This window comes from Agelaius phoeniceus, chromosome 5, assembly GCF_051311805.1.
Source record: "Agelaius phoeniceus isolate bAgePho1 chromosome 5, bAgePho1.hap1, whole genome shotgun sequence".
In the NCBI taxonomy this organism is placed as follows: Eukaryota; Metazoa; Chordata; class Aves; order Passeriformes; family Icteridae; genus Agelaius; species Agelaius phoeniceus.
The window spans coordinates 3,430,991-3,448,482 of NC_135269.1; the positions used below are offsets into that span (position 1 = coordinate 3,430,991).

At 39.4% G+C, this 17,492-nt stretch overlaps 1 protein-coding gene across 1 annotated transcript in view; it reads left to right on the top strand.

Annotated features, from left to right (window-relative positions):
* SLC15A5 (solute carrier family 15 member 5) overlaps positions 1–6,515 on the top strand; it is a 28,367-nt gene extending 21,852 nt beyond the window's left edge. The window contains exons 8-9 of the mRNA XM_054632356.2: positions 3,148–3,256; positions 4,791–6,515. Coding sequence (XP_054488331.2) covers positions 3,148–3,256; positions 4,791–4,935 — 254 coding nt within the window. The 3' untranslated portion in view covers positions 4,936–6,515. The remainder of the gene's footprint in view (positions 1–3,147; positions 3,257–4,790) is intronic.
* The last annotated feature ends 10,977 nt before the right edge of the window (positions 6,516–17,492 follow it).

A 17,492-nucleotide genomic window follows, 5' to 3' on the forward strand; every position in this document is an offset into this window, starting at 1 on the left:
ATAAATATGTAGGAAAGAAATAAAAATAAAAAAAAGGTCAGAGGAAGGAAGCTGTCCCAGACACAGTTTTCCTGCTTGCATTTAGAGAATCATGGGGGGGGGGGGGGGGGGGGTTGTTGTGGTTTGAGTTTGGATTTTTTGGTTCTTTTTATCATTTTAGTCTTGTGTGATTCTAAATACCAAAGATGATAAAGCTAAAGGATATTTCTTGCAGTCCAGATGGTGGTGGCCACTGGTGCCTACTTAGCTAATAGGGATTAGAGGCAGAGTGAGACTTTAATTTGGATATGATCAAACACTAAATATGTGTCCACTAAATTGATGAAATCAAGGAAGGCAATACAAACCTTGCTAAAATGAGAATTAATTTTTTTATAATCATAGCATAGGTTACAGGATAGCTGCAAAAATGCAGGAATGTTACAGGATAGAATAACTTCTGGCATTTGTTTTTTTTTCTTCAAGGTTTTCCCCATAATAAAATAGAATAGTGCAAAAAATCCTGGATGCCTCCCTGTGCAACTTTCCCTTGAGCTCTCTGAGGGTGCCACCAGAGCAGCAGAAATGTTGTGTGCACTAATATTTGTCTAAGACTGGCCCTTTTTAGGTTTTGTTCGATGGCTGGTGTTGCCAGCAGCTCCTTGCTGTCAGTCACCCACCAGAAACAGCCCAGGAAAGTTTTTGTCCATGTCCTAATCTCTGCTTCACCTCCATCTCTGCCTGTTTTAGAAGGATCAGTTGTTTCCTCTTGGTATTGTAAATTATCCCTTCTTCTTGGACTAACTGAGCGATTTTTGGTGCAAAATTGATACAAAAGGACTCAAAAATGTCAGTGAGAATTTGCCAGGTGCTTTCTTTCCATGATTGCAGAGCAGACTTGAGGAACAGACTCTGCCTAAGCTTCATTTTCCAACTTGTTCTAAATTTGCCATAAAATACATAAGCAATTCACCTCTAACCAGCAGAGAAAATCTATTTAAAATAATGCACCTAAAGGAAACTTTCTGTTTCTTTGTGGTGATTCATGCTACTAAGTATTTCTATTGTTGGAATAAAAATGGAAATCAGGAGCTTGTTGCAGAAAGTTAATTCCCAGTGAGCAATTATCTGTGTGACAAACCAACCTTGTAATTGCCACTTTTGTTGGCGATCTCCACAGAAAAGAAGTTGCACAGAGCCCAAAGTCAGTATCTTTTGGGGGAAAGTGAATTGTTAGCATGTTGCATGCTGGGGCAAGGATGGGGAAGTGCTGGACTCTTCAGTCACAGCAGTGCCCATGGTGCCTGATTACAGCAAAACCAAAAAACTGGCCCAGGGAGTCGCTGGTGTTCATGGCTGAGGGTGAAATCCTGAGAGGATGAACCCCAAAGGCAGTCAGCCTGCAGAGAGCTTGTGGGAGGTGTTGGTGGGGTCAGGGGTGAGAGCATCTGAAGGGATTGTGGTGCCTGAAACATGTGGGTGAAGTTCTAGCACTGATGACTTTTCTCTCAAGACTTCCTGCAAGCAGAGGAGAGGATTCTCTGTAAAGTGAGTATAAGCAGGTGTAAAATATAGTCCAGGTATATCCCCTATTTCATGGGGGGGGGAAAATTAAAAGGAAAAGTAATGAAAGAGAAAAAAGGAGTGAGAAGTACTTATTTTTTGGCTGTAAGTAGGGAAGGGTTATATTAATTTTTGCTGCATCCACTGATGAAAATGTATACTGGAAGGATTATAGTCTGGGTATCCTTAAGACTACTGCCATCCTTTTTCCCCTGTGGAAGGGCCAACAAGGCTTGTTGTCCCTCTCTGTGAGGAAAAGAAAGCCTTGATCCCAGCTCTGATAGGAAAAGAAAGCCTTGATCCCAGCTCTTGCTTTGGACAGAGCAGGAAGCTAGAGAAAAATTGTGTGCTGTATGGCAGCTGGAACCTCACCATATCCTGCCTGATTTTGTCCCTGCCTGTGCTGTTGATAATTTGGATTTTCCAAAGGCTCTCTGCCATTATCCCGGCCTCACTGGTAACTCCTAAAAGACCAGGGAGGAGAGAAAGCAAGGATCTTTGATCCAGGCCATGGAGAAGTGAAAGTGGAATTCAGTGCTTTTCTTTGGTGTCTTTATCAGTGATAACACAGAGAATGGTGCAAATGGACCTTTGAAACTCAGAAGCTGCAAAATTGTTTTTATCAACTTTTTAAGTATATGTTTTCTGTTCAGGTTCCACTGTAAATGCCATTCCATGAGGAAGCTCCTGCTGCTCCTGCAGTTAGCCCAGCCAAGGTGGATAACCCAGCAGAGTGTGAACTCTGCTTTGGCAAGCTGCAGTGCAGACCCCCATGCATGATTTCTCTTTCATCACATCCACATGCTTTGGCTCTGCCTTCCATTGGCCCCTGGGGGATGCAAAATGACACAAAATGAAAAACTACCTGATTGTGAATGATGACAGTAAAAGTTTATAAGCTACTAAAATGAAGTTACAGCACCTAGGAGCTCAGTCACTTACAGTGTGGGATGATGGGTTTTTAAAACTGGCTCTGACATAATGCTGCCAAAGGAAGGGAGCAGGCAGAGGTGTGGTGGTGCTGCTCTGTGATGGGCAAAAATGTAACATGGCATGGAGAGAGCTGTGCAGGAGCTTAGGAGAACTGATGGCATTTGTTCTCTGTCAGCCCCAGGAGAACTAAAGGCAACAGCTCTGAAAGAAATGTATTTCTAGCTCTAAGATGTGAAGGGAAGAGAAAAATGTAAATATATCAATGTGTGTTTGGCAGGGTGTAATCCTTTGGTGTTTCTCCCATACTGTGGAACTACTCTTTGTCTCTAATTAGAAAAATATTTACAATCTAAGGATGGCAATCAATGTGCAAAAGTGGCATTAGTGGCCAAAAGATCTGTTAAGGCCATCAGGTTTTTACAATATAGCTGTGGTAAGAAGTCTGGGTTTCCTTCTTTCCCCATTAGCTCATTCAAGGGGTGGATTGCCACATTGTTGAGATGGGCAGGATTTAATACCACTTTCATGCAGGGAAAAGGTGACTTTGGGCACACTGATGCTGCTGTAGTTCAGATCAGGGGTATGCTTTTCATCTAAATCTCCCAATGATCTCTGATTTGCATCGCCTGCTGCAAAGCAAACTAATTCTGCTGCAAATATCTCCTTCACCAGGCAGCTGGTTCCCACACTTGCTGCATGAAGGTAAATTGGAGAGGTTCTTCTTCTTCTTGGCATCCTTAATGATGGTGAACACCCTGGGATTCTGGGCCATTGCACACAGGTACATGTGAGAAAATGAAAACTTGGTGTTTTGTGTGTAGGTGCATGTAGAAATTCTAATAAAATCTGTGGACTAGTGTGTAATAAATAATTGGTAGTGATAGATCACATGTGGAGGGGTAAAAAAAACCTAAACTAAACTGATGTAATTAACCTTAAATAGTCAAAAGGTCTTAATTCAAAAAGCCCTAAAGAAAGAAGAGCGTGGTATTCTTACTTTCATCATATTCTTTCTGGAAGGGTGTTAATTTTTTGGCAGGGAGTCCAGATGGGAGCACAAAGCTGTACTGGCCATGGAACTGACCTCCACTGGCCTTGGTTTTGTAGCCATTTCCAGAAAGCATTGCTGCTCTCCCAGAGAGCTCACACCTTCAGTGTGGGACACAGAGGTGGGGAACAAGCTGCATTGATGCTTGTGTGCAGCACTTGCAACACAACAACCCCCAAATATTTTCTGATACTCTGCTGGGCATGGGAGGAAAGCAACTTCCTGCTGGAGGCAAGAGAGCTCTATGCCACCTGTAGAGCCTGGGTTTAATCCCTGTGTTTTGCCTGTAAAATGCAGGAACTCACAATTCTGGGCATTTAATCCCAGGTGATTTTTCTGTTGTCAGCATTATAAATAAATACATTTTCTGTTGTCAGAATTATAAATATAAAGTCAAGAAGAGCTTTGCAGCTGGTTTACCAACCAACCAAAGTTTAATCTTGTTGATTATCCCAATGTGATTCCTTTTTTAAACTGGGCCACAACTAAAAACATTTCTCCTGAGTGTACCTTGTACTCCTCATATGGGATTTTATTCTACTGTAAATTGAAATTTTCATGTGTGGCATTTACTGCTGAAAACTAAGAGGTTTTGGTTGTCAAAATGTTAACATAAAATTGGTTTAAACTAAAAAAAAAAATGTGCCACAGCTTAACGTTTTTATGAAGAAATCTTTTGACCTCAAGTCTTCCTGAAAATAGAAAACCAAACATTTAAAAAAGTTTATTTTAAATCAGAATTTCACTTCAGAATAAAGGTATCTAATTTTTCAATAATACAAGTTTTGACTTACTAGAAATATGCTTTTTTGAAATCAATTGTTATTATTTCTTTTTTTGAAGAATAAGAATTCTCTGAGCAGGGAGGAAAAAGACTGAGGACTATTCAGATCAACACTGATTTAGGCAGGGGGGGAAACAGACCTTAAAACTTGTAAGAAGAAAAAATGCAGTAAAACTTCTCTGAGGGAACAAAGAATGTTAATTATTTTTTTTAAAGGACATAGTACAGGTATTATTAACATCTGCACCTAGTTTGATTCTTCCAATCCTGAAGTTCTGAAAGGCTCTAGGAAAATGCATATTTTCATTTTCCTTTTTTTCTTTCTTTTGACTGCCTTGAAGCCCAGGACTTGGAAGGCACTTTAACTTAAAAAGTATCATATAGGTATTTATATATTATATAAAAAGTTATATATAAACAATGGGTGAAGCTAATACCTTAAAGTGTGATTATTTTGTTATTTTCCTTCTATATCTCCCCCAGATACAACAATCTTCATGAGGATTGCACCAATGGGTTCAGAGGAAGTCTTCCTGGAGAAAAACTTTTGAAGCATGAAAAAGCCATCAAGCATTATAATTCTGTCCTGGAAAGTTCTCCCCTTTTGTCTCCTGTGGAGAAAACCTGATAAATTTTCACCCTGATGAAATTTCAACCCTAAATTTTGGTTTTTATCTAAGGATAAAGTACCCAGCACACTTAAGTGGAACAATGTTCTGGTATTTATGAATTATTTGGTGAATAATAATGTTCTTTAGAAGTTAATAACATAGCAATATTCATAGGATTTGGCCTTGAAGGAGGCTGCACTGTCATAATTCACATGGAGGCCAAGGAGAGCTCAGTGCCTGCCACAGTTGGAGAGAGGCTTTTAATCTTTATATGGAAATGGGTATCCACATCTATTTGTACTTAGGAGTGGTCAAAAATGAATAAACATGCTAATTTGTTTGTTAAGCAAATTACTTTGTGACAGCATAATTTACAAGTGATTTTGAAATCTGCTATTGGCTGGTTGATGTTTGCAATGGTGGGAGTTTTGTGTACTGCTCTTGGCTCTTGCTGCTTTAGTTTCTCTGTCAGTGAAACGGACACAAACATTATTTACAAATTGCTTTGAAATCTACCAAAAATAAAACTTAGAAACCTGACACCAGCATCAGACCATAATGTGTGCCATGAAACATTGATGTTGGGGTATCCAGTCTCACTTGGCAGCAACACTGTGAGATTTTCCATTCCTGAAGGATGATGTGAAGAAAATTGCTAATAGGAGAATGGGAGACTGGAATATATTAGCACCAAAAATACTAATTGCAGCCCACCTGAAGGGGGTGAAGGGAACTAGGAGAAGAAGATTGGGAAAAGGTAGATGCAGCTGGAGATGTGGGGAAATAATTATTAGTAAAATGCTTTCCAGTTTAAGGATCTACACAGTGTTAAACACTCCCAAAACTGGCTGATTTTGTTACTGTGAGAGTTAATCTAACCCTTAATATTTCTATTCAAAAGTCATAGAACTAAAAATAGTGATGAGAGAAGTGGGTCCCTTGTGTGATAAGGAAACATCTCAAACCCAAAAAACCTAAAGGCTAGTTCTTTATACTTTGATATCAAGGTGTTCATAACAGAAGGGACAGTGAAGTCAGAATGCTTGCTAGATATGAGGAATGCTCTACCACAGGAGAAGCTACATGAAAAGGGTGGAATTCACAGCTTGTGAGTTGAAATTGTGCAAGAGTTGGTAAAAAAAAAAATCTGAAATTTCTTCTGCACCATTAACCACACTTGATACTGTAACTTTAGGGTGAGCTTTGTGGGAGTGGGAGAAAAATGTAATGAGTACACCCTTTCCTAGCAAGGGACAGATTATTTCTGCAAAAGTGGCTGCATGAGCTGGGGCTATGAGAGGAGAGGCAGCAAAAGGCTGAAGGATCTCTTCGCTGAGGGCACTGGAAAGTGTGAGACAGGCTAATTTCCACGTATTTGGGTAAGTTTATCCATGACACCTGGCAGTTATTAGCTTGTAAGGTGTTACTTTCTAAATCATGTTTGCACTGCAATAGACCCAGGTTTAAGCCATGAAAAATATTAGTTTCTTTCCTGAGAAATTCTTGAATACTTGATCTCTGTCCTTGCACAGAAAAGCTACAAAAATGCTGGTTGGAGTCTGCTGATAGGAGGGGTGTGATTGCACTCAATGTATTTGAGAGTTATACACAATGGAACTCTGTAGTAGAAGGGTAAAATTTAAATTTTGGTCAGATTAATATGATTGGACTGTAGATGTTTTATTAACTAATGTAATTTTTTTTTTAACTGCAAAAGTAACAGCAGTTTGGAACCATTTACACCAAGAACAAGACAACAAGAAACTTAATTGTATGTTAAGGTAAAATGTTTTGTCTGCTGTACTCTCCGGCTGGATGGCCTCAAACTTCCCAAGACCACTTTCTTTTTTTCTCTCCTCATAAATTCAAACATGAGATTAGATGACAGCAGATAACAGAATGCAGCCATTTGAGTTGAATTGCCTGATGAAGATTCTGCAAAAAAAGAGCATTAGTTAACTCCCTGGATAGGAATTCCTTAGAATGGGCTTTGGGCTGAAGAGTTGAATATTGACTATACTCACATGGACAGGAGAAATATTTTTTCTATCAGATTTAATAAAGTATTTGGCCTTTCAGATGGATGGCAGAAGAAAAGGGGGCACTGGATGCTGAATTTGGCTTTAGTTCATTTGGTGGAGCAGAGGAAACTACATGCAAAAATCAATCAATCAATCAATCTCACTGTTATGACAGAGCAATTTAGCACTCCAAACCAACAGACAGGAATTTTTCTTGAACTGCAGCATCCAGGACTCCATTCAAAGTGATGGAATCCTTTGTGCATACAGGGCACTGCCTAAATTGTATAAATCTTGTGCCAGCACACAATATAAATCAATATAAAAGACTCCAAAAGTTTGGTCTTTGAAGGAAGCTGCTTTCCACTTGTGAAAAATATAGTGAGTTTTTACACTAAAAAAAATTGGAGGACAGAAAAAATGATGTGTGTGTGCATACAAAATGATGCAATAAGCAGCTGGGAAATGTTAGGAGAACCTGCTTTCGTTCAGCCTTCTGTTGATCCGCGGCAGTTTTCAGCAAGCACTCAGATCTGACTGCTTGGGTTTGAGGTCACCTGTTGCCAGTCTGGATTGCTTTGCACAAAGTAAATTTAGGATACTCATGTTTTAATACTCATCATAAAGGTTTATAGTTCTGAAATGTATTGTGGAAAAAGTTGCCTCCTAGATGAGATTAGGAGCGGCCAGAAACATCCCAGTTCAGTTTTCTGTTTGATTACTGCCTTAATTTTCTAACTGTAAGTAATTTTCTCACTGTAATTTTCCCTTGTAACTAGTATGAAGGACTCTGGATTCAGCCTTGACTTGGAAAACCTTGCTTTTGTGCAGGTTTTAACTGTGTTTGTGCAGGTTTTAACTGAGTGCTCATCAGAAGTCATTACTGGCCTTGCACAGCCAGATGGATTTCTGATTTCTGCTGATACAGTTTGGGGGTGTCTTTTTAATGGTTAAATGTGTGTTTTGTACTGTATTCATGGACACCCTTACAAAAAAAAAAAAAGCAAATTCTGTCCTAGACAATTCATAGACCCGTAGACCTCCACGGTTAAGTCTAAATGCATGGGACACCTTTTTCTTTTTTTTGGGGGGGGTGGGGGGGCTGAAGAAAACTTGATGGAGAGGATTAAGATCTCCATCTGTTAAGTTTGCACTGATTATAAAACACATGCTCCCAGTTGGAACAAGATGCATTAAAAGAGCAATTTCACTTCTACTGCCTAGCACAATGTCACTGAGCACCTGCAATAGTTTAAACATTAAGCATAATTGGCTTTGCTTGACATAAATCTGTAGTTTTGTAAATAAGAGCAGTTGAGTTTCTGTGTAATACCAATTAGCTATAAGGAATGCTTTGTTTGCTGAAGCCTGCAGCTTTGTGGAGGAAAGAGGGAGTTGTTAGGGCTCAGCAGTGGTAGTCAGAAGGTAGAACCTAGATTAGACAATTACACAGGCTTTGAATACCCTTGTGCAAGTTACTTCATTTGTTTCAATCAGTTTCCCTAGAGTAGGAAAGAAAGAATAACTTTTATAATTTTTAATTTATTTTTTTTAAAGGACTCTGAGAATGTCTGATCAAAGTACCCTGAAGGTAATTTCACAGCACTAAACTGAGATGTCTTGTTCTATGTTGGATTTCTTTTCCCCTCTTTTAGTGGAAGCATCTTGAAAATTCTTGTAAATTTTCTTGAATCACTTGTTTCTTGCCAGGGATGGAGGAAAGAGGTGCATGATCCACTAGACATGGAAACCAGCCTTGTTCAGTTCCTGTGGGAGCTGTGAGTTGGAAAGGTCAGGTAGGAGAATCCCTTCCCTGTGGCATTACAGGGTGGGACTGCAGAGCAGAACTAAAGCTTTTAACTCGAGCTTGGAGTCTGTTTGTTATAACATGTATCAGATTTGTCTTGGCAAGGGCAAATGCAGCTGCCTTCCAGAGGATGTTTTGAAAGTCTGCTTTTTTTTTAATCTGGAAAAGAAAAGGAAATTCACAAGTCTCCTCATGATTTCTCTGTTCTGAATAGAATAAAAATTACCTTTTCCTTTCTATCTACCTGGTCTCCAGAAAGTGTCACCATAGAAGTTGCATTCTGGTGATGTGGTACTTTAAATTATTCTAGTTTCAATCTCTGTCAGTAACTTCAAATATAGATTTCCGTGAATCAGAGAGGGTTGGCATCTAAACCTTATGAAATCTACTAGTATTTGTGCTAGCTCTTTAATCAGTTCTAATACTCAGTGGTAATAAGAGTGAAAGAAACTGCTCTGCTGGAGATTTTTTCAGTGTTTTGGAGATATTTCATCTCTAGAGGACTGGATATTGCACCCTAAGACTACCAAGTTGTAAATACAGTCTATAGATTTGTTTTTTATTTCAAAAATAAAATTGGCCAAAGCTTTTTTTAAAATATTGTATGACAAACATCTTTTCCTACTTTGATTTTTTTGTTTATTTTGTTTTGAGGCTGAATTTTTTTTGTTTGTTGTCCATAGCTTAAATAAAGGAATAGGAGTCTGTACATCTATAATTGACTTTGGGGTAGTCCACAACCTTACCACAATTTTATGTAGAGCCAAAATGTCCTCATTCCCGTCTTGCTTCTGAGAAAATGCTTAAGTCTAGGAAATATTGCAGATGTTAGCTTTGCATTTTTGTGGGTTAAGCCTCTTTCCTGTTAATATGGGAAACTTCTGTTCAAGAGGTTGCACTGTCACAGCTTAGCTCTGAGCAGAGGTTTTGAAACTGAATTTTCATTTTGAATACCCAGCAGAGTGTGCTGACCAGTTGGACCTGAATGCAGATTATGCATATTTTCTGGATTCTCCTTTTATTATTTAAAAATATATATTCTTTTTCCTTTGAGATCAGAGGAAACATTTTGAAAGCTGAAACTCTTAGCAAACAATCTGAAAAACCCAATCACCCAGGAGAAATCAGTGGGGACATCAACAGAAAAACAAACCTTAAAGCGGTGGATGTTTGTCCTATCTGCTTTGTAGCCTGGTAAAAAGCATCTTTTGAAAGCAGATCCCAAATGCTTTTATTGCCATGTTGTGTGAAGTTCAGAAGCAAGATTGCCATGAGGTTGGGGGTAGTAGTCACTTAATAAAAAGGCACAGTGAGTTTTCTCAGTTTCATTTTTTGCATGGTCAATGGCTGAGATATGAAGATACTGCCTGTTTACCTGGCAGGATGGAGCAATCTTTGATAACAAGCAAAATTGTTAATTCAAAACTACTGTTGAATAGTAAACCAAAGGTTGCAAGAGCATGCTGCTTGAAAGCAAATCCAGCATTACATGCAATTCTGAATTTCTTCACCTTAGTTCACAGAGTTTTGCTGTTGTCTTGAAATTGTTCCCTTTTAAAGTATTCAGGGGAAAAACCTGAGAGATTTTAACATCATGCTGACAGAAGATAACCCCCTCAACAAGCTGTGTCACTGGTTATAAAGAGCTGTCATTTAATGGAAATGCTCTTTAAACTTAAGCTGTTTGTAAACTAAACTTTAAAGGTGAGAATATTGTGTAAAATCTTAACAGCAAAAATATTATGCAGCCTTACATATTCTGTAAAAAAGAACCAGAGAATGTCTGTGACTTCAGGGAAAAAAATTCATTGCAGAGATACAAGTACAGAAATTATGCAGGCCTTGCAAAAATAAGCAAACAGTTTCAAGAATAGAGAACAGCAAACTGTATGAAGAGGGGAAGCAGGTGATTATTATCCATTTGAAAATGGTGTTACTTTATTCCTTGAAGATTTTGATTGCTGCTCCTTGGGATAGGAAATTCATGTTTATGAGATTATGTGAGAGTGGAGGAAGGTCTTGTCTGTTAGATTGCACAGGTGCTAAAAAACCTAAATACAGTGGCAGTAAGGGCACACCTAAATTAATCTGTTTGTTTATTATTATTCTAAAAAAAAAATTACCAGAAAACGCTGCTTTTGTATTTCTGGCTTAAGTAGCTGAAGGGTATAACTTAGTAAATCCAGGGCTGTTTCTCCTGACAGTTCAAGTGTGAATTGGCAGTCAATTGATTCTTGCCTTTGCAAAGTTTGTTCATCTGATTAATGGCTGCAATGAACTATTCTCTGTTCAATTATTTAAAACAACAGCCCCGGTTGTAGCAGGGGTTAACTAAAGCAAGGCGATTTGGGGTTTGTTCTTCTCCCCCAGTTAGCATTTTCAAGCTCTCTTCCTATGCACTCAGTGATTGTTACACCTACCTTTCAACATTCTTCAGTAAATGGCATTTTCACTTTCTTCAAGCCTTTTTAAGATGCAGTGAGTTCCAAACAATCACTTGCACAGATGTTCATGAGTGTTTTGGGGTGGGCTTGTTGGTTTGTTTGTTTGTTTGCTTTTCAGGGGGGGTTGTTGAGTTTTTTTAGATATTTGTGCAGTTCTGACACAGGCTCAGGCATGTAGATCCTTCAGAAATGCTCAGAGAGAGTGGCCCAATTTAAATTATCTATTGAATGCTGAAACACAAATTGCACATGAAATCCCCAAGCTTCAAGGGTCTCTGGCAGGTCACATCCTACCAGTCAGTCAAACATTTAGTCAGTGCTACCCCCATGCACCTATGAAACTGAGGCTGTTTGACACCTCTGAGAATATTTCTCGTGTTAGATCTGTTGTAAATGAGCACATGGTCCAGAATAATTAATGGTAACACTTCAGTCCTTTTTTGACAGAGTTGTGTTTCTCGTGCAGTTTGTGCTGGTCTGTCTATTTAGCTGCAATCAGCCATGCCTGAAAGACAGGAAAGAACAAGACGGACAAGTGTGTCAGTGAGTGAACCTCTTTGCTGTAATTAGAAATGCACAGGGAATAAATTATTCTCTAATTCAAGCTGTCCAGCTCACACTAATAATAACAACTCAAGGAGCAATCTGTTTACAAAAATCAAAACTGAATTTGTGAGACTCCTTAGTGCAAGACAGGATTTACTGTGCAGCCTTGTTCTGGTTTATCAGGGCTCTAGGAAGGCAGTGTGAGGGTTTGAGGCTGGACTACATTTCAGACACAAATTATATATATATATATATATATATATATATATATATCACAGATGATTAGCTAAAACATTCATCAGAGATCAATGTAGCAACTCTGGACCAAATTTTTATCTGCTAAATTAATGACTGATAAGGAAAAAATGCCACAGAATAAAGGTATGACTAAACTTGGTCAAAATCTTGTCTTTATTTTTCTTCTGTGGACATCTTTTAATACTTTTCCATTCAATTGTCTTTGGCTTGCATGGGCAAAATCTTTCCTGTGGAGGCACTGAGAGGATCCTTAGCAATGCCCCAATAATCCCTGTTTTTCTTACATGAGTGTAATTAAACTCTTCCTTCTCTGGGCTGTAGCCCAAGAGACTGGATGTGATCTTGAACTTTTGTGTCCAAAATATTTGGCTCAAGGGATTTTAACTATTTGTTGCAATTAAGCTTTTACTACTATTTTCTTCTAAGTTTACAGGTTAGCCATAATTAAGGCCTATGCAATTGTAGCACTTGATTAAGATGCAAAAAACTGAGCACTGAAGAGTGCTGGGCCCTCTTACTTGACTTCAACTTGGAGTCAAGTGGATCTGTGATGTTTTGAGAGTGGAGGAGGTGCCAGCTTTCCAACAGTGAGTCTGAAAATGAGAGTGCACAGTCTCCCTTTCACACCTGGGAAAGCAATCAGGTCTCAGGATTAGATATGTTACTTATCCTCTCTGAGAGCCAAAAGCTGTAAAGAAACTGCTCAGAATTTGAGCAGCTTTCATAAAGCATCCCTGACGTTGTTAAGCAATCTCAGATCTTTGGATGAAGAGCCACGATAGTAACTCCACTTTTTGGGAGTCTGAGGTGTACACAATGAATTCTGTCAGACAACATGCTGCAAAAGAGAGTGGTGACTTCCAGAAGTCAGCCTAACAGGTAACAATATTTTTTACTGTTATTATCGTGAAATCTCAGCAAATCACTTTATCCATTTTATTCTCCCTATGAAGTGTCTGCACTATGGTCAGTCACTGATCTGAAAGTACAAATGAAATCAAGGGGAGGGAACAAAAGCTATGGAGGTTTTCTGGCACGTTTGTACATGTGCATCACTTCAAAACAAGTGGAACAAGCTTGAAGACACTGTCCAGTAAGCCTGAGTGCCTAATTAATTTAATTGCAAACCATTAAATCCTCAAATTAGTTTATTATTCAAATATATTCACGTACTTCCCTCCCCCAGGGCTCTCCCCCTAAAAACCCCTGCCTTTTCAGAGCAGCTCTGTTTTGTGAACATCTGAAATCTGAACAAAAGGATATCCACAGTGTGTCAGACAAGTCATCCTTTTACTGGGGGGGGGAAATAAATGACAAAACACAAAAGCCTTCTGAGTAAAGCCTTTGAGGGACCCAGACTGAAGGAGATCCCTTTATTCTGTGTTTCTGCTGTCCCAAAAGCTTCTGTAACCAATCAGAATACAAACAATAGCTAAACAAAATCCTAATTACCAGTTTGGCATGATCAAGTTTAATGTTCAATTCAGGTACTTGTTTTCAGTTTACGTTTGGTTTTGGTATCTTTCTGCCAGTACTTTGGCTCGTGGGGTTTTTATGCCTTGCTTTTTGAAGCCCAAGGTGAAACCAGCTGTGGGCCAGACACTTCCCTGATCAGGCTTCTACAAGTAGTAGGAAGGGGATTTTGGTTGGAGGAGGGAGAACAAGCCTGCACATCACCTTCACAGAGTGCACTCTCTTCAAATATTATTTTGTCTGAGCCACAGCTGCCCTTCCCATAGCTTTGTAATTCAGCATCTAAAGTCAGGGAGTTGTGCTAATGACATGAGGTGGGGACAGATCTGGTGCTTTTTGTGGTGTAATCTCTCATTGCAACAATGAAATAAGTCATAAGCTATTGGAGCTTGAGTTTTTGAAGTCCACAAAACAGGCACGTAGTTGATTTGAAGTTAGCTTTAGAATTTATTTGTAGGAAGTTCCTTCCTTTAAAAACAGGATGAGATCTTTCCTTTTCATCACAGTAAACAAGGCACTTGGGTCTTCTCTGATGGAAGGACTAGGCCTAGCTTTTTGTCACCTTTGGAAATAAATAAAAATGAGTTGATGCTAACTCCTTGGCTTCTACAGCTTCACATGAACTTAAACCTTTCATGGCCTGACCTCTGAAGAAGGATGTGTGCAAGTAGTCTTCCTGGGTATTTTGGAGTTTGTTTTTGTTTTCCTTTACCTTCTCCAGCTTTCATCCACCAATGCCCTCCAAGCTTTGATATGAAGAGCCCCCCAGGGTGCTACAAATGTTCTCCTTGTTTTTTCAGCTCTTTTGGCTGCTTTTGACAGGCAGCTCTCAGCAGCCCTGTGCTGGCATCCCTGCTCCTGCTCACCTTTTCTCTCACCTGTTGTGGCACAAGGGTCTTTTTTGTCTGCCCCGTGCTCTAATCCAGGCTTCCTTCACATCTCCTCAGAAATAATTCTGCTTTCCTGGCTCCCTCTGAGGATCTGTCACCCAGCCCCACTCAGTGCTGCATTATTAACCATCAAGCAGACACCGAGTGAACCTGGAGGAAGCTGAATTCAAAGAGTGTTTCTGAGTGTGCCCTGCTGTTCCCCTGGTCCTTGCTGTGCTCCCACTGAGTGCGTTGGGAATTGGAATTTCTGTAGGAATCCAGCTGGAATCTGTAGGAATCATCATCATGTGCCTGTGTCCGTGTGTCCTTGCACACTCTTTGCCAGGTGCCCTGGGTTTTTTGGAGCTGCCAGGGAATTGCTGCATTCCAGGAACAGTGGGGACATCCAGTGGTCATACGGGTTATAATTAATTACTCCCGATCCCGTCAGGGAGATCAAATTTCCAAGCTTTCTTGTTTTCCCAGCGTTTGACTTGTTTTTCATCATAGCTCATTATGCTGTAAAGTGTCTGACAGAAGGTTGGGATGACTTGTTTTCTCTCGTCTTTTTCTCCCCCTTATGTGATGTTGCTTCGTATCTATCAGCAACAGAAATCAGGAAGTTGAGTCTCTCGCAGACAAATATCTGGGGATATCTTTTAATTGCTTTTCAAATTGAGGATTTGGAAGAAAGAGTAAAGAAAATATGAGCTATTCTTTTGAATGCATAACACTGGAATAACTGGTAAATAAATGTTATTGCTAGTGGTGACAGGGAATTATATTTTTTTTAAAGTGATGACAAATATCATCACAACTTAAACTTTTTATACAACTTTTTCAAATTACCTCATGCATAATGCATGTGCACCTTGGTTCATCTGGCGTCTGTAATGAGGCTGAGAGGAGCTGTCTCCTTCCCTTTCTGAACTTGGCAGTGATCAGATTCAGTCCCTGCTCATCGTGGAAGCAGAGCCTCCCATTTTCCCAACTGAGTATTTTTTTCTGGAATGATTCTGAACAAGATAGAATTTTTAAATATACAAATAAAAATAGACCTGTTCTGTGGTTGTCACAATATAGCATAGCTGTGAATTCCAGACCTTTCCATCAGAGGATGGGAGATGCTTCTTATCCTGTCCTGCTAAATCTGTACTATATGTGTATATATATATTTAATTTGTTAAATTAAGTTGAATCGATTTAAATTAATTGAATATATCTATTTAATTTGTTGTATAGTCATGCAGAAGATCCAACTGTCCTTTGCTCTCTTGGTAGCTCCAAAAATGGCACAAGTTGACCTTAGCACCAGAACAGCAAAATGCCTTTTTGTTCTGCATCAGTGCAGTCAAACCTGCTCCCTCATTTTTTTCAGAAATATTAAAAAAGGGTATGAACCCTCCAGGGATTGAGAGAGCACATAAAAATCTTAACTTATTTTAAAATTAATTTATTCTAATTTTGTGTAATATTACTACATTTCTCTTAGTCCATCTGATAGAAGGAAGACTGCCTTTATCTTGTTGTCAAATTACAAATTAATTTAAACAATATGATTATTCCTTGCTGTTTACCATTTCCATGATGAGATAAAATTTGTGGAAGCCACGTGAGAAACTCTAGTAAAGGTCACTGGCCTAATCATAAAACGCCTTTAAAAGTTTTATGATCTTTTAATGGAGTGCAGTGTGATAATTCCTCCTGGAAAAGCTCTGGAACAAAGCCTTTTGAAGGAGCACTGCAACTTTGGTGGAGCAATTCTTTTCCCCACGTTTGCATGTGGTACCATGGTGGCAGTGACCAGCCAAAATGCTTCAATCATTTGGAAAAAAATACGATGTACAAATGAAGTAAGAAAGAAGTCAATTTTACTTTACACAAATGAAGGAAGAAAGAAGCAATGGATTTTAAATTTTACCTCTGTGAAAGAGGATGAAAACTTCAACAAGGCAAACTCACATAAAGAAAAAAAAAATGCATTTGACATTTAAGCAAATTATATTGAATTACCTCCACTTTATTTGTGAAATAACTGGCTTTTTGCAGTGTACCATGATGGTTAAATTTCAACAAATCCTTATTTTTTTCCTGGGTGATGGAGATGGTGGGAACGCCAGACAGGAAAAGCCAAGGTGTTCTCTCCTTTTCTCCTCTTCCCTGCAAATTCATCTTCCGTACCTACTTCAAAAATATGGACAAACATCATAAGCTAAATAAAGGGTGTGACTGAATTTATGTCAGAAATGAGCATTTACAAAGCCTAATTTTTAAAAACCACTCTGTCTTTAGGCCAAAGCCCTGTGCCTTTCGCTGTCTGGTGGAAAAGGCAAATTATTCTGAGTTTTGAAAGAAACGCATTTCACAGCTCTGAATAAACATTATGCACGTGGCCTTTCCATGCTGCTGACACTGCAGTGGGGGCTGTTATCATTTCCTTAAAATAAAATGGGATTCTGGACATCTGGGGGGTGTCAGGAAAGCTCTGGGCTGCACATCCTGTGCAGCAGCACATTAATCAGCATTGAGTGGAGTGCTGGCTGCTCCCCTGCTTCCTCCTCCACTTCCTTCTGCTGCTGCTCCGTGGCTCCCAACTTTCAGAACCCAGGACATTCCCCTGACTGCCCTGGAGGGCTCCAGACCCTGGCAGGGGCTCAGAGACCTTGGCACGGAGTCACAAACACCTGTGCCTTTGATTTTAGCCCATGGAAATAATTACCAACTTTGTGTGAAGAGTACAAGCCACAAGGGTTTGAGTAGAATGATAGTGAATTTGTCACAGGGTGAAAAAGGAGAATTTTGAGGTTTTTTAGAATGAGGGTTCAAGAGGGAAGGTGGAGGAATCTGGGCATGCCCTGTCTTTCTCCTTCTTCTTCTTGTCGTCCATCTTCTGCTGTGATGGTGACACTTCTGGACTGGTTTAAAGCAGAGACAGACTGTCTAACATAGGTGATGGGTATTGGAAAATTATTGTAAATAAAGTACAGGTAGTTCTTAGTATAAAAAGCCAACACCACCCCAAGGGCAGTCAGTGGTGGACTGATCTCAGCAGGTCAGAGAAAGAATGTATGAGATGAGGGAAAATAAACAACCTTGAGAGCCAGAGCAGAGGCATCCTGACTTCTTCCTCGATCGTGAGGCTGGGAAAAAAGACTC